Consider the following 25,452-nt stretch of genomic DNA (forward strand, 5'->3'; position numbering starts at 1 on the left):
AGTCAAGTCCCATTTATATCTCGCTTAACAAGCAGGCAAAGCCGCGACCCCGCTCGCAGTCTCGAAAAGCTTCACCTCAGCAGCTCTCCTTCTCTGCAATCCAGGCTCAACTTGTCCACCTGCCATATCCCATTTTGGCAGCTCCTCACTCGCAACCGTGTCTGGAGTGTCTTTCGCATTCAATCTCTTGATTAGAGTAGAAGAAGCAACGTTGTCACAGCCGACGTTATAAGCCCAGGAGACGAGAGCACCATATTGGTTGGCATTCAAGTGAATCGAGGAGTCTATATCTTCTGAAACGCATTGCTCAAATTTCTGGGAATGTCAGTGTTAAAGACAAGGTGAAGCATGTGCTTCATGTTGGAAGCCCTGCTCAGGGAAGTAGAGAATTTGGGACGAACCTTCAAATCTGATGCGAGGAGTTCAGAAGCAGTCGTCGTAGTCAACGGAAATGGATATGGAACCTCGGCGCATCCTTTTGTCTCGCATAGATGTCCATACCCGACTGTCGGCAAACCGATCGGATCGGATCCTGGACTAGCAACAAAGCCTTCAAAAGACTTGATGAGGCTGATAGTTGCAGCATTGACAGATGGTGCGGTACAGCCTCCTTTCGAGGAAGTGCAGCACTGGATATCACTTGGGCCTGGACAATGACTGCATCATCGTTAGTCAGGGAGATCTAGAGTACAAGGAGGAAGATGTTACCCAGCAGTCTTCGTCCCGCTGCAAGTACCTGTCGGTTGACAAGTTCCTTCTTCGCCGTTCACGGTACAGCTTCCGTACGTACAACATTGAATATCAGCAGCCCCAGGACAATGGCCAACCTGAGACGTTCCACCCTGGCTTGAACAAGTGCTGGTCAGAATGCATTCACCTTTCTGACCAGAATTGATGGTGCAAGTATCAGCGGCAAGATCGGAAGCGTCGACCGAAAGTTTGCATGAACCTCTGCATATAGCCTCCGCGAAAGAACCAAGAGCGAGAAAGCATACGTAAGACAACTTCATCTTGAGATCGTTATCAGATAGGATATATGGATATGTTAAAATGATACCGTGGGGTGAACATCCTTCCTGCATGCATGCGTGATATAACATTCATTTATAGACTTCTGGGAATTTGCCAAGCATACCCGTCCCCCGTTCCATTTTTGGAAGATGAGTTAAAAAGAGAATCTCATATCAACATATCAAACAAACGATCCTTCGCTTGGGAGCCCTAACCTCAAATTACTGTTTCCCATTTCTCGGAATAGGCATTCGGGTTCCACATAGCCTAAAAGTGCTTTGGTTGTACAAACGGTTTCCGTGACACGAGCATGCTCGGCGACTCCATTATGGTCTAAACATAGCCCATGGTAGATTGGAAGAATCTTCAGCTCGGGAAAACTAGAAAGGAAGTGTCCAAGATCGAGGTTGGCATCTTGATTTCAAGTTCCACACTCAAAGTGTGAGGTTGACAGCTTTCATGGAAGATCATCGGCACTCGCTATAGTCTAATTGGACAGCGTGTTTCATGAATTGTAGAATAAGTTAAACACCATAACTCAGCTAGGATTAAAGTACAAGTATGTGGAAGCAAATCATTGGCGCGAGCATGAAGCATTTCAAGACATGATCACAAGAACCACTCTATGAAGCCACGCAGTCTTGTAAGAACTGTTATTATGCATTATGTCATATCTAAAGCACTCAGCTTGTTCATTATAAAGCCAAACATCAAACCATATATCATCACGTGAACGCTCTCATTATGAATTGAATCCTCCTCCTACTGAATTCAGTGAGTCCCAATTCGGAAAGACATCCCATCCATCCCATTGCATATTTGTTGTACCTTCTTCAAAGCCAAATATATCGTTCGAGTTCAAGTTGCTCAATCCATCACGTGTATAGGAGTTCAAGGTCCCACCAGAGCAAGTACATTCTGGACCAGGACAGTCGCAGAAATGTGGGAGCTCACTCGCATAGCCTGAATCCGAGAGGATCATGTCTAGCGAAGGCTGGTGGTGCAGACTAGTCGTCCTATCTAGATGAATCCCCGGTATCTGATTACCTAGATCAGAAGGTGCAGGTGGAGGAGGCTGAAAGGCGGCTTGAAGGAGCTGTGATTGTTGGTCGGTGAGAGAGGCCCCAGTCTCGCCGAAAGATCCAGTGAAAGATGGGACATTGGTCAAGACCGGTGACGCACTTGCCTCCGCTCCATCGCCTCTCATCTGTCGATATCCGCGGAACAGTCGGTCTTGACAGTCTTGGATGATACCAACCAAGTTTCCTATCAGAGCTGCTTCCAAAGGTTGCATGTCTCTCCGAACCACATCTTCGATATTGGTTCTAACTAGTCGGGGTAATTCTCGTCTCATATAGTCTTCATAATTGGCGAGATCACGCGAATCAGGTGAACCAGGCATTTCATCGCGTATTGGTTCGAAATCTAGCGCATTGTTAGTTTGCATTCCTCCAGAGTCATGAAGTAGCTTCGGGTTTGGAGAACAGCGCTTACATGGTGAAGGTACTTCTTCGCCAGGAAACAGTAACTGGTACATTTCTCGCCACCTTCCTTCGTCACTCTGGTCACGAGAACTCTTCTTCCTGCTTCGCAGACGACGCTCCTGATCTGTTGTGATGCCTTCAGGAGGGTGACCTGGAACAAGTTCGCACATAGCAGCAATATCGACTGTCAAATGGGTGTCTAGTTGCTCCTGATTTTTGAATGGCTTCCAACACCTCTTACAGTGAGTTGGCATTCGGTGACAGCGATAAATATGTTCCCTGGAAGGATTAGCAATTACTTGAAAGTCTGACGGGATACACATACTTGACACGAGCAATTGAGTCCCAATGAGAGAGTGCACAAACTCTATAAGAGTATGTGCTATACCGTCTCGAATCGTGTTTTCGAAAGGGGCAAGCGAATCTTTTACGGTCCCCTAACTCATCACTTGGACCCGAGTTCCGCTTCGGCTTTCTCGACATATTTCCATCCTCGTCATCTGATCCCATCTCATCATCCCGTTGTCGTTTTCGCGGTTGGCTCGATTGAGGCGTAGTAGCCGCACTAGTTATGAGACTTGCGTTGGAAGGGCTGGATGAATTCCGTGACCCACCAGCGTGTGCTCTGAAACCCGAATCGAAGTTCTGGTTGAAGAGAATCCAGAACTCATCCATGACACGATCAACCAGTGCCTGTCTCATTGGCTCCAAGGCCAATGATAGGCTTTCCCCATGAGGAGCGATGTTCTCCTCGGAAGCATCACTTAGGTCACCGCAGGCACTTGCGTCACTAGGAAGGTCTTCCAGCTCACTGCTGTCGTAATCTGTCGTCTCTTCTTCTTCGGTCTCGGTATGGTCATCTTTTCCTTCCGGGGTCATTGTATTTCTGATAGGTAGTACCATGGACAGAGGCGTGTCTCGACCTAGAAGTAAGGACTCGGAAGGGACAATCGTAGTATCCGACCCCTCGGGTGAGTCTGATGAGCTCGGTAGCTCTTCACTTCCCACACCACCATTGGTGACTTCAGATGGAGGCGTAATTTGGATGAGACTCTGGCGTATAGCGACAAGCATAGAATATAACGCCGACATTCGAGCTTTCCCTTCTTTTTCGGGAACTGCCGAGTCGCTTGTACTGTCTGTAGGTCCCTCTAAATCGGATATGTCATCTATATGGCTAATGTCGACCTCGTATAGACTGAGGGTCTCGGCAAGTCGTTCAACCAAAGCCTCTTGATCTGGATTCTCACCTTGGTCACGCGTTGCTTGATTGTCTATCGGAATACCCAGAATCTTTCGAGCAAGGTTGCGGAAATACTGCATATTGCTGGACTGGGGTGCTTCCACACGCGAATCCTCTTCGAGTTCGTTCGTTGCTTTGGACCGCCTCAGCCACTCTACATGAGCAGCAAGGGGATCACCAGCGGAGTGCAAGAGAAAAGACCCAATATCTTTTGCAGTCGTAAGAGCACCGAAAACCTTTCTGCCCAACTCAAGTCCTCCGTGGGGTTCAGTGTGCTTGTCATTTTCAAACGGCGAAAAAGTATCGCTGTCATCCTCAAACGGCATTGTCTTTTGTCGTTTGTGCTGTCGGCCGGAATGGAGAGTGCGGACATGACCTAGCCATAGCTCAGCAGTTCTGAATTTATGGTCAGAATTGCAGCCTTCCCAAAGACAGGTGGTAGGTGCCCATGTCAACGGGTCCTGGTGTACTGTCCATAGATGAACTAGCCAGTCATTGCGACTCTCAAATATCCTACCCTGACTCGGATACATCCGGGATGAGTCCTTGCATACAAGACATGGGAAATGGAGGTCGTTCTTCGATGGCAGAATCTGCTGCAGAATGTACATCTCGTCTTTGTCTGCCCGGTCTTCTGCTCCCAATGATGGACCGTCGAGGCTCCATCCCATGACATCTTCGTTGCCTTCGATATCAAGCATAAAGTTTGTAGCGGGTAATGAGGGACTTAACGCCTCTGGAGACGGTGATGGTGGCGGAGAAGCTTTGGACCTCTGCCAGCTTTTCGCTACCAGCTCTGCATCTTCATCGCTATAATGGAGGGTCGTCGAGGGCAACTTCGCAATGATTCTTTTCCTTCTCTCGGCACTTCTACTCGATCGACTATTTGTTCTGCTGAATGGTGTTCTTCTGGCGACCTTCACTCCGCCATCGGAATCACTATCTGATTCTGATGCCCCTCCGCGGGAGTCTGACTCGCTTTCGCTGTTTTCCAGAGCTATGCATTGATCCACTTGCTCCTGGAAATGTATCCGCTTCTTGTCTGGCATGCCGTGGGATAGTAATGGTCTCAGCGATGCGGTAGAAGAGGATCTGCTAAGCGCTGGAGTCGTTGGACGTACAGACTTATGATACTCGGCCGTTTCGAGAATAGGTAGAACTGGCAGAGACCGAGCCCGGGCCGATCGTTCAGCCTCGACAGCTGCTGTGGCTTGCTTGAGAAGCGAAGCAGACAGCAACGAGCGTACGAGCATCTTCTCAGACACGCTTCGGCGTTTCAAGATTGGCTTGAGATCGAGCATATCTTCACGCCCTTCTCGTCGATCAGAAGGTGCTGGAACATCTTCCAAAGATAGTGCTTTCAATGACTCGATAGGTCCAGGTTGGAGCGGGCCATACAGCCAGGTCACGTCACAATCTTTCAACCTGTCACCTATCAGCTTTTAATTCAGCGTTCCGGGGAGCCAGGCCTTATTACCAGTTGAGAGACTCGGGCGAAACCGTTTTCAGGTCATATCTTTTCTTCCCCCATACTCGCCAGCAAGCATTCTCCAGTCTCTTCTCATTATTGTAAGATGTTTTCTTGGACATGAGATGTCGCCAAGAGGCCCAGATATCTACTTCGCGCCAATCATGAGATAAATAGTCAACGTGCTTTGTGGGGAAGGAGCGAAGTCCGAGGTCGTCCTCGACCCATTTCTTGTACTGTGCAGAGTTTAGAGCGGAGGGAGGTGGGTCATAGAGAGGCTCTGGAACTTCTGACGTTGTCGATACATCGTCGTCGTCATCCAATGAGGTGAAGAAATTTCCGTCTCGTCCATCCAGGTCGAGATCTTCCTCGCTGCTGCATGAAATGCCGGAATAGACTAGGCTGGATCAGTACAGAAACAGAATACAACGAGCTGCATCAGTAGTATGGGCAGTCATATGAATCTCAAACTCTAGGACCACACTCATCTTAGTGAGAGGTGCGGTCTGAAGGACAGACATTCGACGGCATCCTCGCTGGGGAGGAGAAATCAAGCGAGAGAACTCGTACCTGACAGCGTCGTGGCTCTAGACCTCACACTCCTTGAGAAGCCAGTACTGACACTGCTCTCCGTCTCACTCCATGAGGAATCATCCATTTCAACCTCGTCCATATCATCTACCGGACTCCTGGATCTCGGCGGTGGGGAGTGCGTCGATATCGTGAGATGTGATAACCGTCGAGACCTCTTATTCCACTTACTTGCCTTAGAAGCCATAATCTCCCTCCAATCCTGCTCCACGCTATCTAGGGTTGCCATCGTTCCTGATACTTGGGACAGACACCCCAAATTTGTCACGTGTGGAATCAATTGAGGCGTGAGTGATTGTGACGAACGCAAGCAGCGGCGGAAAGAGCACAGAACCCGTCGGTATTGCGTGTCCCTGATGTGTTGGAATGTTCAATTTCTCTCAATTGATGAATTACAGAAGAAAGAAGGTGTTGCATGACCCATCTCCAAATTCGAGTCTCAAGGCTGGTGCCTGTCGCAGAATGCGCAGCTGGCGCATCGCCCGAGGTGAGGCTGATCCCGGCTGTCAGCAATGACATTATTGGCTCGAGACCTGGCCGCAATGGAGTAATACGCAAGCTGCGAAAAAGACATTGCCCACCATCATCGAGCAAAACGTCGAGATGGAACTGTCGCGAAGATGGGATTGAGGATGAGTGGCCTCAAGCGCAAGGAAATCCAGTATATATATTACTATAGCAGCCTCAGGAGGTCAATTGAGATGAATTGAAAACTCGAAATATACCCACACTCGTTGCCCGTGCTGTTAGGAATCAATTGGTGTCCATTGACAGGATACAAATAGATTTATTTATATCATCAGTCAAGTTCCTTAGGTGTGTTGCCTGCCAAGAGAAAAGTCCCAAGCCACACAACGCTAATAAATCTTTAGCGACACACCCCTATTACAGCCACACACCACCGCCTCTGCTAGCAAGCTCTCTATGTCTCACAACCAGTGTACATTCACACGGTACATTGAGGACACCCCGAACGTCTCGTCATTACACATACTTAACACGTATATTTATGGAGAGACCACACTACAAGAACGGCTTCTTTTCGCTCCGTGTAACACTAGCCGCAACGCCGTCATGATAAAGAAACAACTCCAAGACGTAGACAAAGTCATGGCTCCCAGCCCTCAACCCGCGCCCCAAAAGAGTGTTTCTCCAAAAGCTCCACGCTTAACGCTATACAATTCTTTTGACCATGACATATACCCAAACTGGTCAACGGGAAAATACGCTCTCTCGAAGCAAAATACTGGCACACGAAGCCTGATTGCTATCCCCGTGTGACTACCACTCGCGACGTCCATTCGTCTATCGAAGTCGCAAATGCATACTCGTCCAGTTGCCGAACCTTCTTTTTGGGGTGATGACTCTAATGAGCAAAGCGGAAGTCCAACCTCTTCGCGCCTGTCACCTTAGTTTCGACAGTGTACTTCACCTGCTCCTCGGCAGTCATGGCGTGCCAAATCTTGTCTCTCTTCTTGTTCTGGAAGACATAATACCCCTTCGCGAACAGGAACAGAACAAGCACCAAAAGATTGATGATAATCAGATTCCTGTTTCCGCGATGGTATTTCGGCTTATCGTCTTCGCGATAGATGTTATCGGCGAGGATACTACCGACTTGTACGCACATCGAGAAGAAGACCGCTGACATAGAGCGAGTAGCAACGTTGTTGGAATTTTTCGAGCACCAGCCCACAATGATGGCTTGGCAATAGGGGTACGAGAGCAAAACTGTCATGAGAGCGTATGTTTGCCAGGGATCCTTTGCTTTCTGGGCACCTGTCCAAAAGCGCAAGGCGAGGATGCATGGCAGGGTCCACAGAGGCTGAAGCATGGCCACGAAGGCTCTTTGATTGACGCGCTCACTGAACCAGGTCAGCAGTAGCATGGTCGTTATATGGCCAACCGAGTGCGGAATCGTCAGTAGATTGGTATTGTAGGTGGAAAACCCGAGATGTTTGAGAGTCAGAGTGAGATATTTCGAAGGGGGTGATGTGGGTATATGAGCAACAACACCCAGTGCATAAAGGGGCCAGAGATTGTAGTCGCAGGCGGCATTCCAGAGACCACGGAATGAGATAGCCTGTCGGTTGTTCATATCGCCCTTCGAAGGGTCGTCTCGCAGGAGTCGATTGATAGCAATTCTAGTCTCGCGTTCGTTAAGCCAGCCTTTTGGTTGAAACAAGGTCTTGGTCTGAACTGGTGATGCTCGCATCATGAATATCGAGGCAAGCCCAGCAACCAAAGTCATTAAGCCCTCAATGAGGAAGAGCCAACGCCAGCCGGCCCATCCGAGAACGCCCCGCATGTGAAGAATACCGTACGCCCAAAGAGACTGAAATCAGAATTAGCATTCTTCTAGCAACTATATGAGAAGAGGAGCGACTCGTCAAGAAGCGACATTTCTGGCTCATCCACGAAAGCCGCAAGGAAAAAGATGCAATTCAGGAAGGTAGCACTTACTGCAATAATGGAAGTAGCTGACATGCCAGTGAAGAAGAAGCTAAGATAAAGTTAGAAATTTAATTGATACACATAGAACGATGAGTGAGTTTTACCTCAACCTGATCGGGAGTTCATGGGAGGTATAGAAGTATGATAACCAGAGAATCACTTCAGCGGTGAATCCACCCTAAATTCTTAGCGTGGTATAAATAATGTCAAGATTGTACCAACCTCGAGTAAGCCCAGGATACATCGAAGAGCTAGGAAACCCTTCTTCCCGGTAATAGCAGATTGAGAGGCAGCAGCGATAGACCAACAGATGACTTGGACGGGAATCCATTTATCTGGTCCGATCCTCTTCGCGATAAGTTGGGATGGAATCTCAGATGCCAAGAAAGAACCTGCAAAGATCATGTTGCCATAATTATAAGCTAGGGGAGCAATTAGTACGGTTGTTTGATAGCGAGCTTGATGAGGAACAGTACCATTGGTGTTCATATGCAAGTCTTTGAGCAAATTGTCTGATACAGCTTGCGAAAGGTTACCACGGTCGAGCTGAACAGCGAAATACATAATACACTAAAACAAGACTCTTGTCAGCATGTACCTCAATTAGGTTCATGATATGCTTACAGCCCAGAGACAAACGTGCCAATCAAGCTTTCGAACGAGCTTCTTTTCTTCGTCCTTCTCCCATGTCATGGTAGGCTCGAAGACGTGGCGACCTTCATATTTGGATTTCTCATAGACCTCAGCCCAGTGCTGTGCGACTTCCTGGTCAAGGAATGGGTTTTCGGTATTCTGCTCCCCAATGTCTTCGATTTCTGAGACCTCAACGGATTCGGTGTTCTTCAGGGGAGATTCGAGAGAGGTGCTTGAGACGATATATTGTAACTTTTCTTTACCGCCTGCATTGGGGGTGCTTTGGTCCAGGTTGGAACCATTGGGGTGATATTCTATGCTTGACATGATGGGCTATGATAGAACAACAAATGAATATCGAAGAGCTTGACAGTGGCAGTGCGAGTTGAGAAGACTTCCCGCTCTTATATACACTGCGGAGGCCTTCAGTACTAGAAGTGAGGAAGTTTTAACTAAATCGTGATCTCATGGGGCCTGTGAACATACGAGTACTTTCCCAAGTCGGCACTTCATGTGAAGTGTATTGTTTATGGCAACGTGGGTCCTGCGCCGACATTGTGGGGAATCTAGAGCATCCATGGGGATGTGTATCCAGTGCCGCTCATGATTCAAGCCACATAATTTTGTGCATACCCCAGGTTCTCGATTAGGGGCTATCTTCATAATCCTGTTCTGCATATGGAGATATTGGTTTGGGGGTTTTCCAGTAAAACGGCAACAACTTTTGCCGCTTTTTATATCCCGGCTATTTCCCCAGATTTTGTTCATGTCTTGCTTTTGTACATACGATCGGGTATCGCTGACTGCATCTTATCGAATCTCGACCTTGGAAATAAGGCCCAGACGATTGGACATTGCCATAGTGGCGAATCTTACCATTCGGCAGTTCAGCATATAATGAAATAATGCATCTCGAGGCACAAATAATGCTTCCTTTCGAGCGCTCCCATGCACGTGGCTTCCAAGGACATACAGGGCATGAAAGCTGGAGGTCTTGTCGTATGCACAATACTATGAGGCAAATATGAATATAATAGTGGGCATGCGCAAGACCACAGAACAGCCGCGTGAGGGAAATAAATTCGGGAACATCACAGCGAAGTACAACGATGTCAAAGTTGCAACTTGAGAAAGAACACAGAAGGGAAGAACCAAAAGACTTGAAACATGAAACTTACTATGCGTAAGGGTTTCTTCGGTATTGGCATCGATTGCCAGCCAAAAATCGTCCTGTCAGATTTAGCGGACAGGTACCATCAGGGGTTACGTAGATCCAATACAATAATGGACCATTTCGGCGCGTGTAAGTTGTGCAGCCTCATCCAGGTAACTCCGCAAATTCTTTGTATCCCATCGGTGGTGCAGTACCGAGAAATTGTCCGAGTTTGATCTTCCTGCCCCCTGCGGCCATCTGCCGCTCTACAGAGTCGTTTCCACAACTTAGGCTGTTTGGCCGACCATGTATATTGAGTCGTCGTCGTCCTCGTCCCAGCTCGTCAATGATGTTTAGCCTCGTATACAGCCTTGTGCGATTTCCCTGGGATCTGGGTCGGCTGTGCCAAGCCTTTTATGCAATATACTAAAGCATCCTCTCAGAGCCCTCTTGCGAGAACGTTCCGTTATCAGCATCCTTACGAGACTGGGTCTCTGACTTGTGCGTTTCAATCAATTTCCGACTCGATATAGGACCTTGTGATCGAAAAGCTTTCGAAGCTCAAAGATAATGCATGTGCGAGGGGGGCACATAACAAGTGAGTTTTGGCTTCCTGGGTTGATCGCGGCGGTAGCTTGGAAGAGACATGGTAATTGCAAAAGGCGATCTACCAGAAAGCATCCTTTCCAGACTGTACATATTGGAAAAGTAGATTCTGGTCTTGTCAACATCAAATGCCGACTTTGATCGTCAGCAGGAGCCGAGCACCAGATTTCACCACGAGGTGTAGAAGAAACTTCGACTTGACAGCCAGATGATGTTGCCAACGAATCTTTCCAACTTCGAGAGCAAGATGTATGAAGAATTGCTGCATACCCCTCATGGTAACGATCGTCAGATCGTGCTGGCCAATTTAATCAGACTGCTTCCTGATGGGGCCGGCGGTCCGCACCTCGCAGGGAGGCTTTCGCAGTCAGATATGCATCCACCTCACCAGCGGGGAGGTGTATCGTAAGTCTTTCAAGCTCAGGGATCAACGTTTTCTGCTGTCCATGCGGCATCTCGCTGACCAGATATTCCAAGCATTTGTCCTTTCAATGTTCATCATCGCTCGCCACGTAGAACGCTTCGGATGGGCTCTGTCAAGAGCGGCAGATGTTTTGCCACCATTTTCATGGCAGGTCTACCTAGCTACAGGCCAATTCATATCCCATAGCCACGTCAGAAGTTCTCGTGTGAGCGGTTCGAGGGCGTGGGTGTCCAGATCTTCCAGCTCGGCGACTGCTTCCCGGTCCTGCTTGTCTGCTGGTAGTAAAGATGTTGTTCGCGGCCATTGGCGTAAGCGTCCTCGAGAGCAGATTTGATAATGCATTCGTCTCGAAGAAATACAGTGATCTCTGATTCTGTGGGATTGCAGTGAAAGAGAGATAGTTGTTGAAGACTTCGATGTTGCAATAATGAATCTGTTCGGCACATGCCGTAGCGTGGAATGCGTCGAGACAGGGGCATACGGAAGTTACGAAGTTAGTAGGACGCCATAAAGCTTGTTTTCCAAGATCCTAGTGCGCATCCCATATTCCTTTGTCAACACCAACAACAGTATTTTCGAGCAATATTGCTTCAATGCCTTCGTTGATCTCGATTTCTTGTTCATTCAATCAACCTGACCTGAATTCCTCAAAGCATCGCGCACTAGTCACTCTCTCAATCTTCAAATGCCCCTTGGTGGTTTCGCTTGTCCGCGCCGTTCTCCTCTGCGAGGGTTGTGCTTACCGCCTGCTAAATCCTTCAAATACCTGGCGTCCTCCACATAACTGTAGTTCGGACCGCGTGTTAGATTTGGTTTGAATGTGCTGTTGATGTTCACATCACCAGATGATAGGCTCAGAGACGGCCCACCTGCCACCTCAGGAGGGTGTGGATATTAGATGCCACTAGGCATCGCTCCAGACTGAGCCAAACGAGCTATGGGGAACTAGGTAGGAAGACTCATGTACAGCAAGTGTTCTGTCGGGCAGTTGACAATCATTCTACAATACCATCTGTGGATCGACAGGTATGTGTGCTAACATCAGGGAGTCTGTCGAAAGAAAACAGACCTTCAGCGAAGACAACATCTTCTCTCAAGACACTCTTATTCCTTTCTGAATTGATTCTCGGGAATTGAGGGATAACGGGGAAGCTGAAAAGAGTTGCAAGCATCAACAACCCAGTTCAGGTCTGTATCGTTTCGTTGTTCTTGGATCCCTGGTATCATGGTGATACTTCGCTAGACTTCAATGTTTCCTTTACTTTTTCAGGTAAAGAGAATCATTTGATACTCGTTACTACTGAGAGATAATTATCCTGCTGAATGATAATGTGCCACTCGAGTTGACTTTTTATAGCACGCATGAGAATAGAGATACAACCTCGGAGGAAAACTTCTATACACAAATCCAAGAGGGAATATGTACCGTATGGAAAAGTTATCCCCTCTGGTATGCTCGAGGAGGGACAACATTTGGGCGAAAATCGGAGGAAAACGCACAAGCCTGTAATCAAGGCCACATCATGGTAGACCCTTCTATAAATCATGTATTCTTACACTGTCTCATACCTTACTCTCCTAGAATTACCACTGTCTAGAGATATCCATACTTTGTACGCTACCAAAACGAGAAGAATACACCTCAACACTGGTGATCACTCTATTCGTTTCTTCCCTTCCTCAGCGTTCAAGAAGCGCGCCGTGCTTAGACCCCGCTCATGCGCTCCAACGAATGAGCCCACCACTTTGTCCTTGCGAACTTTGCCTAGTGCTTCGTTGACACCTTCTGTTGCCCATGGTCGAGGATTCAGCTTTGGCCAATTGACGTACAGCATACCGTTGCTATAGATGAAGTTAAAACACCATGCCGCAACGAGAACCCAAGCTAAGATGAAGATTCTGATCGGCCAGACCAGAGAGTTGGGAGGGCGTCTTGACAAGGTGCCCACAGATACCAAGAACACAGCAAAGGCCAAGACTAGGGACGAAGGAGTTAGCGATCACCTTACAGATACTATGTCAATAGACGAGATGTATTGGGAGCACATCATGGGACAATTCGAGGTTAGAAAAGGGTCGCTCTGAGCACTTACCATAGGGAATGGATTGAACCAAAATGGGTCGTCTGTCGGCAAACACAAGGTTACTGGAGGTACTAGGAAGGTAGGTGCCAAGAAATAAGTCAAATGCGTCTTGTCTTGGACCGTCTGCGAAGTTATTCTTGGCATATCTTGAGATGGAGTTATTGAGGTCTTGAAGGGCACCTGCTTTTGTGCGCTGACCCGTGCGTGTGAAGTCCGTCTTCAGCGCGCCTGTGCCCGAGTACGATTTGGAGACGACATCTGCGTTGTCGGCCCAAAGCTTTCTGAACAGAATTTCGAAGTCATTATCTGACGTGAAGGTTTCCCCTCGAGATAGGACGCCCAGATCCGTGAGTTGCCGATTTAGAGCCCAGCGCGCAAGCATACTTTGGACCACATTCGTTCGGTCGAGACAATCCATGCAGTTGGTTCGCACAACGCTAGTTTGACTATTTCGAACTTCTAGACGGCCATCGAGATCAGCTGGCATATCAACACCGCGAAAATACTGCTGTCTCTCTAATGCATCGTGAAGCTGGTCCAAAAGAAGTTGTGCCCGATGCCACTGTAGACCCTTGGTCTCATTATGGAAGTCGAAGTACACATAGTGAAGTTGGTCCATCTCTGATCTTCTTCCATCGGGCTCGACAATACGGAACTTCTCATCCGAGACTTGGTCTTGCTGGGTTCCTTCCGTTGGTGATGAGACAAGCATTTTGATCATTTGCTCGTAAGCCTCCTTCACTCGTTTTTCTCTGCCTTTCTGATTGACTAGATTGACCAAGTAGTTGTCCCCATACAGCTTGATTTGCTCGTCAAAATGCGCGCGAGCCGCAGAAACAGCGGTCTCGACGCCTCGGATCTGGAGCCTTGGAGTGTAGTGTAGGGTGTTGACCTCAGCCCAGTACACTGGAACACTTCCTCTGGTCTGCACATAGGACATAATTTGCACCTCTTTCCCACCAGATCCCCCAACTTTGCCATTCTGCATGCCCCCACCTCCAGCGAAACCACCAAGACCACTCATGCTGTCATTCAATATGATTATCTGTTCGGTTTCGTTGAAGTTGGCAACGTGTCCCTGCTCATCGATTCCTCGTGAAAAGTATCTCGTACCGGCCCGGTGTCTTGACCGTCGAGTAATAAGGACCATAGTAAGAGGAGTTGATTTGATTCGAGTCTGTACAATTTCAAGCATACCAAAAATGACAGGGAGGATGTATGGGTCGGCACCTGGTTGCTGTCCATGTTGATGTCTTGCTCCAGATGTCCGAAAGTCAATGAGGTCTGATTGGATGAACTTATTCCAGAAGAACCTGTCGTCTGCCCTTTTCCACATAGGAGTAGAAGGATCAGATTTTGATTGACGTTGAAAAGTATTTGTGATATCGAAGGAGTATGAGAAGTACATTGGTCCTGACTTAATTAACCTCTTCAACAAAGCCAAGTACATATCCTCATCTTGATCGTGTAGGGGGCGTTCTCGCAGAGGAAGAAATTCGGTTGCGATGATTTTATAAACCATATGCCCCTTCAATCTGCCCATTGGTTGTGCTTTTGTGATGACGATGATATACTTGTCTAGATCATTATCAGCTTCTGCTTTGTCTGCTTGCTAACATATCCATACCCAGGCGCAACTTGATCATTCCTAAGATCCCAGCAATGCTAGAGACGCGCTTCCCACCCAGTGAAGTTCCATCGTTGAGTCGTACATCTCCCGTAGGACGATCAATAATCAATGTCGGAGCGGAAGGCGAGGAGGGAGAGGTGAAGGCATAATGCGACGTAGAAACATGATAATTTATGTCTCGGAACAGGGCGGCCATCTTGTGAGCGTGTATAGCAAATAGCCAGCAACTTAACTTGCTTTGCCTTGTCGATGTTATGCCACCATCTGCAATCGTCGAGTTGAGGGAGAGCTTTCGTTTCGAGCCTCACAACTACCTAGTACCTAGCGGTAGAGGGCCGTTCACGTATCACAGCTAGGGTGGGTTTAGCCGTACCGATGATCATCCAGCGTGGCGATTAGCACGTGATTATCAAGCATCTGCGAACGGGGAGTCGTTCATCCTTTCTTTCATCGTACTGAAGCTTTATGGCCTTGTTGAAGATCTCCAATTCACCGTATATATAGTCATGATATCATTCCCCATGGAAGAGAAGGAAGGTCAAGAAGGACACTAGCACCTAGGTACGACCTCCTGAACCTGAGGCAAGGGTATGTCACGTGCCTTAGCCAAAGGCGACTGCCTTATCCACCTCATCATCCCGACCCGAGATTCGTACATCACAACTACTACGCAAAGAACAACACCCAAGAACCATCAACAACATGCCACCACGTTTCGCGCAGTTTAAGTTGGTGTTGCTGGGGGAATCTGCCGTTGGAAAGGTGTGTTTGATTGTCGAACATGGTTGACTTCTGCTAATGTTGAGATAGAGCTCCCTCGTACTCCGCTTCGTCAAAGTCAGTACACTTCGCACCTCTGCGCAGCATAAGTTGACGTTTTTGTAGGACCAATTCGATGACTTCAGAGAATCTACTATCGGTGCTGCATTCCTTACACAAACCATCTCCCTCGACGACCAGACAACTGTGAAATTCGAGATCTGGGACACGGCTGGCCAGGAGAGGTACAAGTCACTTGCGCCTATGTACTATCGAAATGCCAACTGCGCTGTAGTGGTCTATGATATCACACAAGCTGTAAGCTTCATATGATGGGTGAGATACTAGTCCAGCAACAGCTGACATGTTGATAGTCTTCGTTGGACAAGGCAAAGCAATGGGTCAAGGAACTTCAACGGCAGGCAAACGAAAACATTATCATTGCTCTTGCTGGCAATAAGCTCGATTTAGTCACTGCTCAACCAGACAAGCGTGCTATCAGTACCGCAGATGCCGAGGCTTACGCTCGAGAAGCCGGGCTGCTCTTCTTCGAAACATCTGCCAAGACATCAGAGAACGTTAGAGAGTTATTCACTTCGATTGCGAAGAAGTTACCTTTAGACCAAGCCGGTCCGAGAAATCCAAGATCTGGTGGTCGCGGAGGTGTGGAGCTCAGACCCGAGACACCAAGTCAGAACAATGGTCCTTGTGCTTGTTAAAGAAACATATTTGAGCTACGGAGTGGGTAGACATTGAAACAACCGCATATTTCCTTCCTTGAATTTCACGGCCCTGAGATTCAGTCTTCCCCAACCACAATCATCATCCCATTCGAGCGAGATTGCTATAGCGCGGCCGGGGCCAGCATAGATGCAGTCATCCGGACTATTTACGAGAGAGGCCTTTAATACCTTCATGTGTCCTAGTTTTCGTGGTAGGGTTGGTTCAGCAGGGTTTCCTGCACGGCGCGAGGGTCTTCCTATTAGTCGTTCTGCAGCATTTGGGTGTAAAGTATGCAAGCACTAGAACAATCAACGATTTCCACAAACTGCAGAGAGTTTGATGTGATTATGCTTCTTGAAATTCCTCAAATAACTTAACGACGCTGTGTAGATTATGAAATTTTCAGTATCGTAAAAGACTGGAATATATGAGCAGGTCAAATCTCGAGAGCGAACTAAGGTCGTAAGGATATAGTGGTAGATAGCGGTGCAAAAACAATGTTGATTTTTGTATTCTTTGTATTCTTTTTAGAACTTGCTTTTCCAATTCATATTGTCCCGCAACCTTTGAAACGCTGTTATCTTATGTCCCAATTTTACGGTATGTTCCGTCGTGGTCGTGAAGTTTGAAGTGAACCTTGCCAGAGCCGCCGGTTCATCATCGCTTGGCACAAGCTTGCGTGCAAGAGCTCAAACCTTTTCTGCCGTCCTCGCGCGCTGTTGACAACCACAACCTCAACACTTTCTGTCGCTCAACGCAGCCCGTCATGCTGCGCGCCTCACTTCGGTCGTCTAGAGCATTTGGTTACAAGCCCAGTGTAGCCCATGCTGGACGTCAATGGCACGCAATACAAGCTGGTCGGGTGGGTTCGGGAAGCGTGGTGAGAGCTCCAAAAGCTTGCTATTATCCCATTGAAGAATTGAATCAGCTACTAACCTCTCGGCGCATTTTCAGAGAACTTATGCGGATGAGAAGAAGCCCAGTATCGCCGACTCAAGCCCTGCAGTGCTCCCCGGGTCTGCCAGCTCCAGCACGTCTGAACCTCTCCCTCCTGGAAGGGTTGCACCCACACCTGCAACTCCAGCTACACCTTCTCCTGGAAACACAATATTACCTCAAAATGTTCCCTTGACGCCTCCGCCTCCTCCTCCTCCACCTTCAACGACTCCCTCTGTTCCCCCTCCGTCACCAACTCCTGCACCCAAGCCAAAGCCAAAGCGCAGGTTCTTTCGACGATTTTTCACCACGATTTTCTTGTTGAGTACGCTGGGATTTGCTGGAGGAGTCTATTATTCCCGAGTCAATGACAATTTCCACGATTTCTTCACCGAATATGTACCTTTCGGAGAAGATGCGGTGTTGTACTTTGAGGAGAGGGAATTTCGAAAAAGATTTCCGAAGATTGCAGGTAGAGGTTCTCGACCAAGAGATACTGGAGCTTCAGTCAATATACCAAGCCAGAGCGGAGTATCATGGAAGGTCGCTGAAGAGAGCAAGCCGGGTTCTACAGGACGGCATGCCGATGCTACGAAACCCGACGCTGCGAAGCCTAAAGAAGCCCTGCGAGATCCAACGGAGACGAAGCCAGCAGAAAAGGTCAAGGCCGTTGAAGACGTCAAGAAATCGGATACTCCTGCGCCCAGCAAGTCTATACCTCCCGCTGGAAAATCACCAGAGTCACAGCCTCCAGCAAAACCAGGCCATCCCGTGAAAGCTGAGCAAACAGCGACAAAGGGGCCAGCCCCTGTTCCTTTCGTCCCCCCAGAGGTTGATCAACCCTCAAAGTTTCCGCCAGAGGTCACAATGATTGATCCAATCAACATCAGGGATGCTGACGAGCCCGTGGTTCAAGACTTAGTCAAGATGCTCAACGACATCATCACTGCTGTCAATGCCGATAATGCAAACCAAAGATACTCTGGCACAATCGTCAAGGCCAAGGGCGAATTAACAAAAGTCGGATCCAAGATCAAAGGCTTGAAAGCCGCCATACAGAAGGAGGCCGAAGCCAAAATCAGGGCCGAGAAGGAGGATTTTGATCGTGCTGCGAAAGAACTCATTCGACGCGTAGAAGCTGAGATGCAACACCAGCAATCAGAATGGCAAGAAGAATATCAAACCGAACGCCAGAAGATTGTTCAAAATTATGAACAAAAGCTGAAAGCTGAAATCGAGAAAGCAAACGAGGTCAATGAACAACGTTTGCGTAACAGTCTTCTGGAGCAGGCAATTGAGATGAAACGCAAATTCATACAAGAAGTGAAAGACAAGGTCGAAGAAGAGCGTGGTGCTCGTCTTGGCAAGCTTTCTGTTTTGTCGAACACCGTCAACGAGCTGGAGAAGCTCACTACAGATTGGAACTCAGTAGTTGATGCTAACTTGAAGACTCAACATCTCCATGTCGCTGTTGAGGCTGTCCGCTCCAATCTGGAGAAAAGCGAGATCCCTAGGCCATTCGTCCGAGAACTTGCAGCCTTGAAAGAAATTGCTTCGGACGATCCCGTCGTAAATGCTGCAATCGCATCCATCAACCCTACTGCTTATCAAAGAGGAGTTCCTTCATCAGCACACCTTATTGACCGATTCCGCCGCGTTGCAAGTGAGGTTCGTAAAGCTTCATTGCTTCCCGAGGAAGCTGGTGTTGCGAGTCACGCTTCGAGTTACTTATTGAGCAAATTATTATTCAAGAAGAAGGGTCTCGCTACCGGAGATGATGTGGAGAGTATCTTGACCAGAACAGAGACTTTCCTTGAGGAAGGTGATCTGGATAACGCGGCAAGAGAGATGAATGGGCTGCAAGGATGGGCAAAGACGTTGAGTAGGGACTGGCTGGGCGAGGTTAGGAAAGTGCTCGAGGTGCAACAGGCTCTAGATGTAAGTTCTCTTCCATCGTGATTAGTTTACTCATCTAACATCTAGATAGGTCATTGCTACAGAAGCCCGATTGCAAAGCTTGAGGGTCGAATAGAAACAAATTTCATTTGTCAATGCATGAGAAGTGGATAGTGGTCTAGATGGCTGCTATTAGCGTGTAAGAGATACAAAATAGATATGTACTTTATTCTTGCACAATCTTTGATACTGTGATCAAGTCAAGCGTTCATTACTAGCTTTGTGTTCGCGGCAAGTGCTGCAAGTAGATCCTACATGGCATATTTATATGATACTGAAACCATCAGAGCAGTCCCTTTGCCGTTTAATTTCCATTTAAAGGATCAGACCGGCCTCAATAACTACGGCTACAAATCTTTATAGAGGCACCCACCGTATCTCCGTCGCACAAGATACACCAGATTTTACAGTAAGACTCCTGTTTTTTTGACCTCGCTTAAAAAAAGTAAACAAACGTCGCGAAAATCGAGTCCAAAAAAATCTCACAACCACCCAATCAAAAATAGACGAAAAAGAAAAACACGGGTCAGAAACAAAAACTCGGATCTCACCTGTCGATTAGGGGAGATCGTAGAAAACTTGCTCGGTGTCGGGTGCAGTTTTTAAAGTCGCGTTATGGCGGAATTCGTTATGACGTGCCTAAGTCCATCTGGAGCTGTCAACTGAGTTAACAGTATATTAGCATCCTTTGGTTTCCGGACTTAGTGACAGAAGAAATGCTTATTTAAACTTATTAAGATTGCAAGCCTAAAGCTCAGGCTGGCGAATCAGGTATGAAGAGCGAGTTACTGACGTCGGTCTAGCGCGATATTTTCTCGAGGTCGGTGTCGAATCTATTTCGGCAGCAGTCACGTAGTCCGTCGCGTTCACGATGATTACCATGAAAGTGGCTAGTTGTCCAGGTACCTCGATTTTTGTACGATCCTATAATATTATACCTTGCTTCCTGAATTGGATACCATTGACGAGGCTTCACGGACGTGACAGGCTAGTCCAACTTCACATATATATCCTGAACAGCATCATTAGCTTGCCATAACAACAACTTTCAAATATTGGTCAACGTGGATTGCCATCGAGACTAAAGTTTAGAACAGTTTATAAATTTAAGCAAGCTCCCATGGTCTCATGGGGTTTGTTATCCCTCAGCGCTTTTCACTTCAAACCCAAACAAATTTCGCCAATAGAAAAGCCTATTCTCGAACCATGTTTTCTTTAAAGCAACCTACAAGATATCATTCCCCAACTACTATGAAGTCCAAGAAGCCTCAAAGGAGTGTGACGCCTTCAAGATCAAAGCAGTGTATAGGACTCTCTCCTGAGCCCGCCATCACGATAAGAATCCGGACGATGAAAACGCCACCATAGATTTCCAACTGGTAAAACTCCCCTCCCTCACCTATTCTCAGGTATTAGCTTGCTGACAAAATACAAAGCTCAATGAGGTGGATCAAGTGCTTTCGTACCCGTTGAAGAGCGCCGAATATGATGCCCAATGTGATGCAATCGAGTTTCTGAAAGCGGAGGCTCAGCTACAGAGGCTACTAATGAGTCTTCCAATATCTGGGGAGCAACGCATCAGAATTGAGAAAAAAAAAACAAGTCACGATCTAGCGGCCGCGAACCAAACTCCGGCAAGGACAAATTTCGCAACCCCTCGTGGACGTCGAAGTCAGCTCACAAACAGGAAAAGAAGGCGAGGAGCAGCACACAACGATAACAACCCGCGGACGTCAACTTTAAGAGGGTCATACCATCCGAGAAGAAGAAGACCAAGCGGGAGAAGCACAGTAAGAAGGCAATTCGCGTCCACAAGATCCATGGGTATCATCCAGAGACTCTCAAACAACCCAATTATTTTGGCAAAAAGCCACGAGAGGGGAATTCACTTCTACGCCAAGCCATGAGAAGAGTAGGATGTATCGTCGCCAACCGGGCCAATAGCGAGCACTACTGGGGATTATGCAAAGTGTACTACCTGGCTGAAGCTGAATGATTCCTTGCCGATGACTGCACTTTTGTACTCCAGATCTCTTAATCGGTGCGTTCTTCGAAGTGGGGAGCGCGCAATTTTGAAGACCCTGCGGTACTCCGCGGATGGGCCTAAAGAAGAAAAATTACAAGGCTGGAGAATATCGCAGCCAACATTCGAAGGAGATTACATGGAGAGGTGTCCGGATGGCCAAACAAGGGAAAGTTTAAGCACAGCTAGACGAGGACTCAAATATATGGTTGAGCACAACAGAAGTTCAACCAAGATCAGATAATTAAATAGATTTCGAGTGAAGCCAAGAATACACTTGCTTTGAAAACTCTTGAGATCTGCTTGAGAGTACCACTGACAAGCGTCCTTGACATTGTAGGTGAGGAAGGAGAATCTGTCAAGCCACCCGCAGAAAGGAAACATATGCTCACCATAAATCTCAACATGAAACGAAGAGCGTGAAGTTACATGCCTTGTAAACGCGACTTATCAATCTAACTACAAGTTCCAAAAGCCGCCTGGCATCCAGTTCCGCAGAATGCGGACGAAGTCCCGCAATAACCGTACTGTGAACAGCAATATCCGCTGGCACAAGCAACATTATAAACAGGACCACAAGCACCAGCAGGCACCACGACTGTCGGGGAGGGTGTCTGGGAGGAGACGGTCGTTTTGGACGAACTGAGGCTTGTCTTACTGCTGGAAGAAGATTTGATCGAACTAGCTGGGATGTACACGGTCCTCGACACCAGAGTAGTGATTTGTTTGGTAGTGGTGCAAAGCGTAGTGGAGGATGAAGACTGTGCAGATTGAGCTTTACTGGATGAGCTTGCTGATGTGGATTTCGTTGTTGAGAGATGAATGGGGGAAGAGGTGCCTGTGTTGACGCTGCTGGTCGAGGTCTTGAATGAAGTCTTCGAGCTCGGTGTCGTACTTGTTTTGACGCTACTGGGTGAGCTCTTGGCTGAGGTTTTCGAGCTCGAAACCGTGCTTGTTTTCACACTGTTGCTTGAGCTGACAAGCAAAACTTTCGAGCTCGATGTCATGCTGGTTTTGACGTTGCTAGTGGAGCTCTTGAGCAAAACTTTTGAACTCGATGTTGTACTTGTCAGGAGCGTCGATGATTTGCTGCTTACCGATGTGGTTGAGAATGTGGTGCATAATGAATTCTGATACCCGGTCAAGATCTTCTTCACGGTAGAATAGTAAGGCCCAGAAGGATTTGCCTCGGCTACTGTGGCCTCCCAGATCATAATCCCTCCAAAGTTTGGCTTGCAAAAATATGCTTTTGCTAGATTTGCTATCTCTGTTACATTGAGATAGTTGGCGTCTGATGTGGGACCTCCAGGTACGCCAATGTATAATTTAGCGTTAGCACTAGCTGTCCCAACTAAGAACGTCTCCCAGGTGTTGTAACTAAATCCACTTGGAAGCTCAAGCCCAGTGCTTCCATAATTCGGATTGGCGTTGGCCCAGTTGCGTGCCGAACACTGAGGAGTGTTATAGTATTGTACCCATATGATGTCAAATTGTGTTTGAGAGATCATTGCTCCCATATTCGCATCTGGTACGACACACTGAGGAGCTCCGGTGATCAAGTAAGTTTTGCTTGCACTCTGGAACAATCTGCGTAGGCGCTGTATCATTGCAATATAACCTGCTGAGCCATCTGTATGCGCTGTTATCAGCTACATGTGGTCTGATCATTTGTAGGTACAACTCACCAGTTGGAGCGTACTCGATATCGAAATCGAAGCCGTCAACCTCAACGGCTAAATTGTTAGGGCCGTCAAAAGGTCGCGGGAGGCCACTCGCCAACCACGAAGCAGTTTGGGGTCCGAATGCACCCCAGAGAAAGTCTGCAAAGGCCACGCCTTCAGCAGCACCGGTAAGTTGGTATGTAGCTGTTGCACCTCCTAATGATGGAATAATCTTTTTTCCATAAGTTGATTGGCATACAGGAATATCTTCGACGATTTGTGGGCATTCTGATTGTAGTTGGTTCAAGCTTGTATTGTTTCCAGGACCTGAGAACACGTAGGGTGCGCCCCAACACTGATTCCCAAGGTTATCTCCCGGATATCCATTTCCTTGAGCAGGGAAAACGTTGAGAAAGGCTATCGGGATGATGTCCACAGTGGTCTGGTTGCAAAAATGTAGCAGACGTTGTTGACCCGCTCCTTGGCCCTAGAATCATGTCAGCGTTATAAATAGCATGGGGAGAAAGATTGCTCACCCAATAAAGTGCAACGTTTGACTTAGATGTGGGGCTGTATGATGGAGCAGATCTACGGGGATGTCCATGTTGCGTGTGAGAATGAGCACGAGCATGCCCGCGTGGGTGTGTATGTGCTTGAGAAGAACAAATGAATAAGAAAACAGAAATGACCGTGCAAAAGGACGAAACGAACGACATTTTCAAACGGATTTCGAGGGAATCGCGAAAGAGTGGACGGCCCAGAAGACCACGAGTGTAAAGAAACACCAAATCATAAGTATTCAAGCAACTATGCGTTATTAATATGAATGGAATTTCGATAGATTTCCAATTACCACTGTCTTAAATGCTTTTTTCAATGTCTTATTAACGCCACACCCCGATCAAGGCCACTATAGTATAAAATTACGCACTATTTGACTTACTCGAAAGGGAGGGAGCCAGAAGGGAACGAACCGACAGGATAAGTGAGTGATTGCAACCGTAATATCCGGTGGCTAGGGCAGAGTTAAATCTTTCAGAGAGCTTCGGCACTATCAATCGACTATTCGTACGAGCCCATACTGTTCATAGAATGCTCGAGATGTGGTTTATACTTCAGATGAATATCCAAAGTCATCATTCCAAAGTCCTCGTCCAAAATGGACAGGTGAGGTGAGAAGTGTGCCAGGCAAATTACGTCGAAACAGCCGGAATTGCAGATAATAACAGGCATCTAGGTTCTGTCTGTCGTAGCGACAATAGCAGTGCCGTATGGTAAGCATGGTTGTTGTGCGAAGCAGAGCTTTTTAGAATGGGTATTGTGTGGGTTGGTGGTTGTAGCAAGAGAAAAGTAGAAATGAAGGGGTTTGTCCTCCTCTCCCCATGCCAATTCAATATCGCGCACGGACCATCTTGACGAGGTTGAGAAAGCTACCCCGCGCCCATGTTTATCCCACGTCGTCTTCAACACAACAGAGCTTCCCAAGCTCCGTCCCCGTCTCCGTCTCCATCTCCATCTCCATTCCCGTCAGCGCAATGTCTACAAGAGTTGCCAGCCATGCTGGCTCGTGGTATACTTCGAATCCCAAGAAGCTCCAATCTGAACTCGACGCATGGCTGCAAGGCGTGAGTATTGACGGGGCTGACCTACCTGTCGCTGGCGCAAGGGTCATCATTGCGCCGTGAGTGAGCTTTTCAGATCTCACTCATGGCTTCTGCTGACAAAATGAAGGCATGCAGGATATTCGTATTCTGGAGAAACCGCTGCATGGGCTTACAAAACCCTCGATCTTTCAAAATGCAAACGCATCTTCCTTCTCGGTCCATCCCACGCTTATTATCTGTCCGGGTGCGCGTTGTCAAGGCATGCGAAATATGCCACCCCGCTGGGAGATTTTGTCATAGACAAGGAGATAGTGGCAGAATTGAAGGAGACCGGGAAGTTTGATACGATGAGCACGCAAAATGACGAAACGGAACACAGTCTCGAGATGCATCTGCCGTACATCTACAGAATGATATCGAAAACCTTCGACGATCCGACAAAGTATCCAACACTCGTTCCGATTCTAGTTGGAAATACCGACCCATCAAAAGAACAACAATTTGGCAAGCTGCTCTCGAAATACCTAGCCGATCCAACGAATGTGTTCGTTGTATCCTCCGACTTCTGCCATTGGGGTACACGCTTCCAATATACATACTACCTACCACAAAGTGCTATTCAAGCGAAATCCAGCAAAGGCCAATCTCTGCATCGACGAGAAGCTGCACCTACAGATCCGCCTATCTATGAGAGCATCAATGAGTTAGATAAACAAGCAATGGATGCCATTGAATCAGGCAAACACAGTGCTTTCCTCCACAACTTGGAACAGACTGGGAATACCGTCTGTGGACGACACCCAATCGGAGTTGTCATGGCTGCTATCGAGGTTTTGGAGAAGGAAGGCAAAGCTTCTGGCACAAGTGGGAAATTTAAGTTCGTTAGGTACGCTAGGAGCAGTGAGGTGGAGGATATCACTGATTCCTCGGTGAGCTATGCCAGTGCGTATGCTGTGCTATGAGGAATTTATTGAAGCTAAATTATTGGTCGCACGGCGTTGGGATGGTC

General features: G+C 47.6%; 9 protein-coding genes across 9 annotated transcripts; 3 read left to right on the plus strand and 6 right to left on the minus strand.

Moving 5' to 3' along the window:
* Positions 1–24: 24 nt before the first annotated feature.
* LY89DRAFT_643599 (lysozyme-like protein) lies at positions 25–1,010 on the minus strand (the record flags this gene model as incomplete). Its single annotated transcript, XM_018211803.1, has 3 exons — positions 25–315; positions 402–657; positions 709–1,010. 3 exons carry the CDS (start codon positions 1,008–1,010, stop codon positions 25–27), a joined length of 849 nt encoding a protein of 282 aa, XP_018073358.1.
* Positions 1,011–1,625: 615 nt separating this feature from the next.
* On the minus strand, positions 1,626–6,119 carry LY89DRAFT_509659 (uncharacterized protein). The gene is made up of 5 exons (XM_018208066.1): positions 5,777–6,119; positions 5,216–5,603; positions 2,821–5,163; positions 2,506–2,774; positions 1,626–2,436 (listed from the first exon to the last, which is right to left on the minus strand). The coding sequence occupies exons 1-5, from the start codon at positions 6,024–6,026 to the stop codon at positions 1,754–1,756; spliced, it is 3,933 nt and encodes a 1,310-aa protein (XP_018073359.1). The 5' UTR covers positions 6,027–6,119; the 3' UTR covers positions 1,626–1,753.
* A 687-nt stretch (positions 6,120–6,806) lies between these two features.
* Positions 6,807–9,186, minus strand: LY89DRAFT_706539 (MFS general substrate transporter; the record flags this gene model as incomplete). Its single annotated transcript, XM_018217534.1, has 7 exons — positions 6,807–8,132; positions 8,261–8,300; positions 8,356–8,429; positions 8,474–8,673; positions 8,728–8,821; positions 8,876–9,073; positions 9,148–9,186. The coding sequence occupies 7 exons, from the start codon at positions 9,184–9,186 to the stop codon at positions 7,164–7,166; spliced, it is 1,614 nt and encodes a 537-aa protein (XP_018073360.1). The 3' UTR covers positions 6,807–7,163.
* A 656-nt stretch (positions 9,187–9,842) lies between these two features.
* On the minus strand, positions 9,843–10,377 carry LY89DRAFT_509737 (uncharacterized protein). Its single transcript, XM_018208067.1, has 2 exons — positions 10,165–10,377; positions 9,843–10,114 (listed from the first exon to the last, which is right to left on the minus strand). Exons 1-2 carry the CDS (start codon positions 10,204–10,206, stop codon positions 9,896–9,898), a joined length of 261 nt encoding a protein of 86 aa, XP_018073361.1. The 5' UTR covers positions 10,207–10,377; the 3' UTR covers positions 9,843–9,895.
* A 2,205-nt stretch (positions 10,378–12,582) lies between these two features.
* Positions 12,583–15,083, minus strand: LY89DRAFT_614211 (uncharacterized protein). Its single transcript, XM_018210681.1, has 3 exons — positions 14,779–15,083; positions 13,161–14,729; positions 12,583–13,045 (listed from the first exon to the last, which is right to left on the minus strand). Exons 1-3 carry the CDS (start codon positions 14,975–14,977, stop codon positions 12,723–12,725), a joined length of 2,091 nt encoding a protein of 696 aa, XP_018073362.1. The 5' UTR covers positions 14,978–15,083; the 3' UTR covers positions 12,583–12,722.
* Positions 15,084–15,240: 157 nt separating this feature from the next.
* On the plus strand, positions 15,241–16,752 carry LY89DRAFT_683819 (putative ras-related protein ypt5). Its single transcript, XM_018214763.1, has 4 exons — positions 15,241–15,543; positions 15,592–15,618; positions 15,667–15,858; positions 15,915–16,752. Exons 1-4 carry the CDS (start codon positions 15,484–15,486, stop codon positions 16,257–16,259), a joined length of 624 nt encoding a protein of 207 aa, XP_018073363.1. The 5' UTR covers positions 15,241–15,483; the 3' UTR covers positions 16,260–16,752.
* A 771-nt stretch (positions 16,753–17,523) lies between these two features.
* Positions 17,524–19,231, plus strand: LY89DRAFT_582305 (putative formation of crista junctions protein 1; the record flags this gene model as incomplete). The annotated part of the gene is made up of 2 exons (XM_018209157.1): positions 17,524–19,137; positions 19,187–19,231. Coding segments are annotated over 2 exons (1,659 nt in total), but the record flags the coding sequence as incomplete, so codon positions are not given.
* A 2,402-nt stretch (positions 19,232–21,633) lies between these two features.
* Positions 21,634–23,443, minus strand: LY89DRAFT_732536 (glycoside hydrolase; the record flags this gene model as incomplete). Its single annotated transcript, XM_018219690.1, has 3 exons — positions 21,634–22,808; positions 22,864–23,326; positions 23,432–23,443. The coding sequence occupies 3 exons, from the start codon at positions 23,441–23,443 to the stop codon at positions 21,634–21,636; spliced, it is 1,650 nt and encodes a 549-aa protein (XP_018073365.1).
* A 931-nt stretch (positions 23,444–24,374) lies between these two features.
* On the plus strand, positions 24,375–25,405 carry LY89DRAFT_581841 (UPF0103-domain-containing protein; the record flags this gene model as incomplete). Its single annotated transcript, XM_018209129.1, has 2 exons — positions 24,375–24,520; positions 24,571–25,405. 2 exons carry the CDS (start codon positions 24,375–24,377, stop codon positions 25,403–25,405), a joined length of 981 nt encoding a protein of 326 aa, XP_018073366.1.
* Positions 25,406–25,452: the final 47 nt, after the last annotated feature.

The sequence above is a fragment of the Mollisia scopiformis genome (assembly GCF_001500285.1).
Source record: "Mollisia scopiformis unplaced genomic scaffold LY89scaffold_9, whole genome shotgun sequence".
In the NCBI taxonomy this organism is placed as follows: domain Eukaryota; kingdom Fungi; phylum Ascomycota; class Leotiomycetes; order Helotiales; family Mollisiaceae; genus Mollisia; species Mollisia scopiformis.

Bases quoted from the DNA above. Each gene is read 5' to 3' on its own strand.
- LY89DRAFT_509659 (XM_018208066.1), bottom strand. From the start codon at position 6,026: ATGGCAACCCTAGATAGCGTGGAGCAGGATTGGAGGGAGATTATGGCT. The intron at 5,604-5,776 runs GTACGAGTTCTC...GATCCAGCCTAG, and splicing joins TAGAGCCACGACGCTGTCAG to TCTATTCCGGCATTTCATGC. The intron at 5,164-5,215 runs GTAATAAGGCCT...GATAGGTGACAG, and splicing joins TCGCCCGAGTCTCTCAACTG to GTTGAAAGATTGTGACGTGA.
- LY89DRAFT_509737 (XM_018208067.1), bottom strand. From the start codon at position 10,206: ATGAGGCTGCACAACTTACACGCGCCGAAATGGTCCATTATT. The intron at 10,115-10,164 runs GTATTGGATCTA...TAAATCTGACAG, and splicing joins CGCCGAAATGGTCCATTATT to GACGATTTTTGGCTGGCAAT.
- LY89DRAFT_614211 (XM_018210681.1), bottom strand. From the start codon at position 14,977: ATGGCCGCCCTGTTCCGAGACATAAATTATCATGTTTCTACGTCGCAT. The intron at 14,730-14,778 runs GTATGGATATGT...ATAATGATCTAG, and splicing joins AATGATCAAGTTGCGCCTGG to ACAAGTATATCATCGTCATC. The intron at 13,046-13,160 runs GTAAGTGCTCAG...CTTCGTCCCTAG, and splicing joins GGTTCAATCCATTCCCTATG to TCTTGGCCTTTGCTGTGTTC.
- LY89DRAFT_683819 (XM_018214763.1), top strand. From the start codon at position 15,484: ATGCCACCACGTTTCGCGCAGTTTAAGTTGGTGTTGCTGGGGGAATCT. The intron at 15,544-15,591 runs GTGTGTTTGATT...ATGTTGAGATAG, and splicing joins GGGAATCTGCCGTTGGAAAG to AGCTCCCTCGTACTCCGCTT. The intron at 15,619-15,666 runs GTCAGTACACTT...ACGTTTTTGTAG, and splicing joins TCGTACTCCGCTTCGTCAAA to GACCAATTCGATGACTTCAG.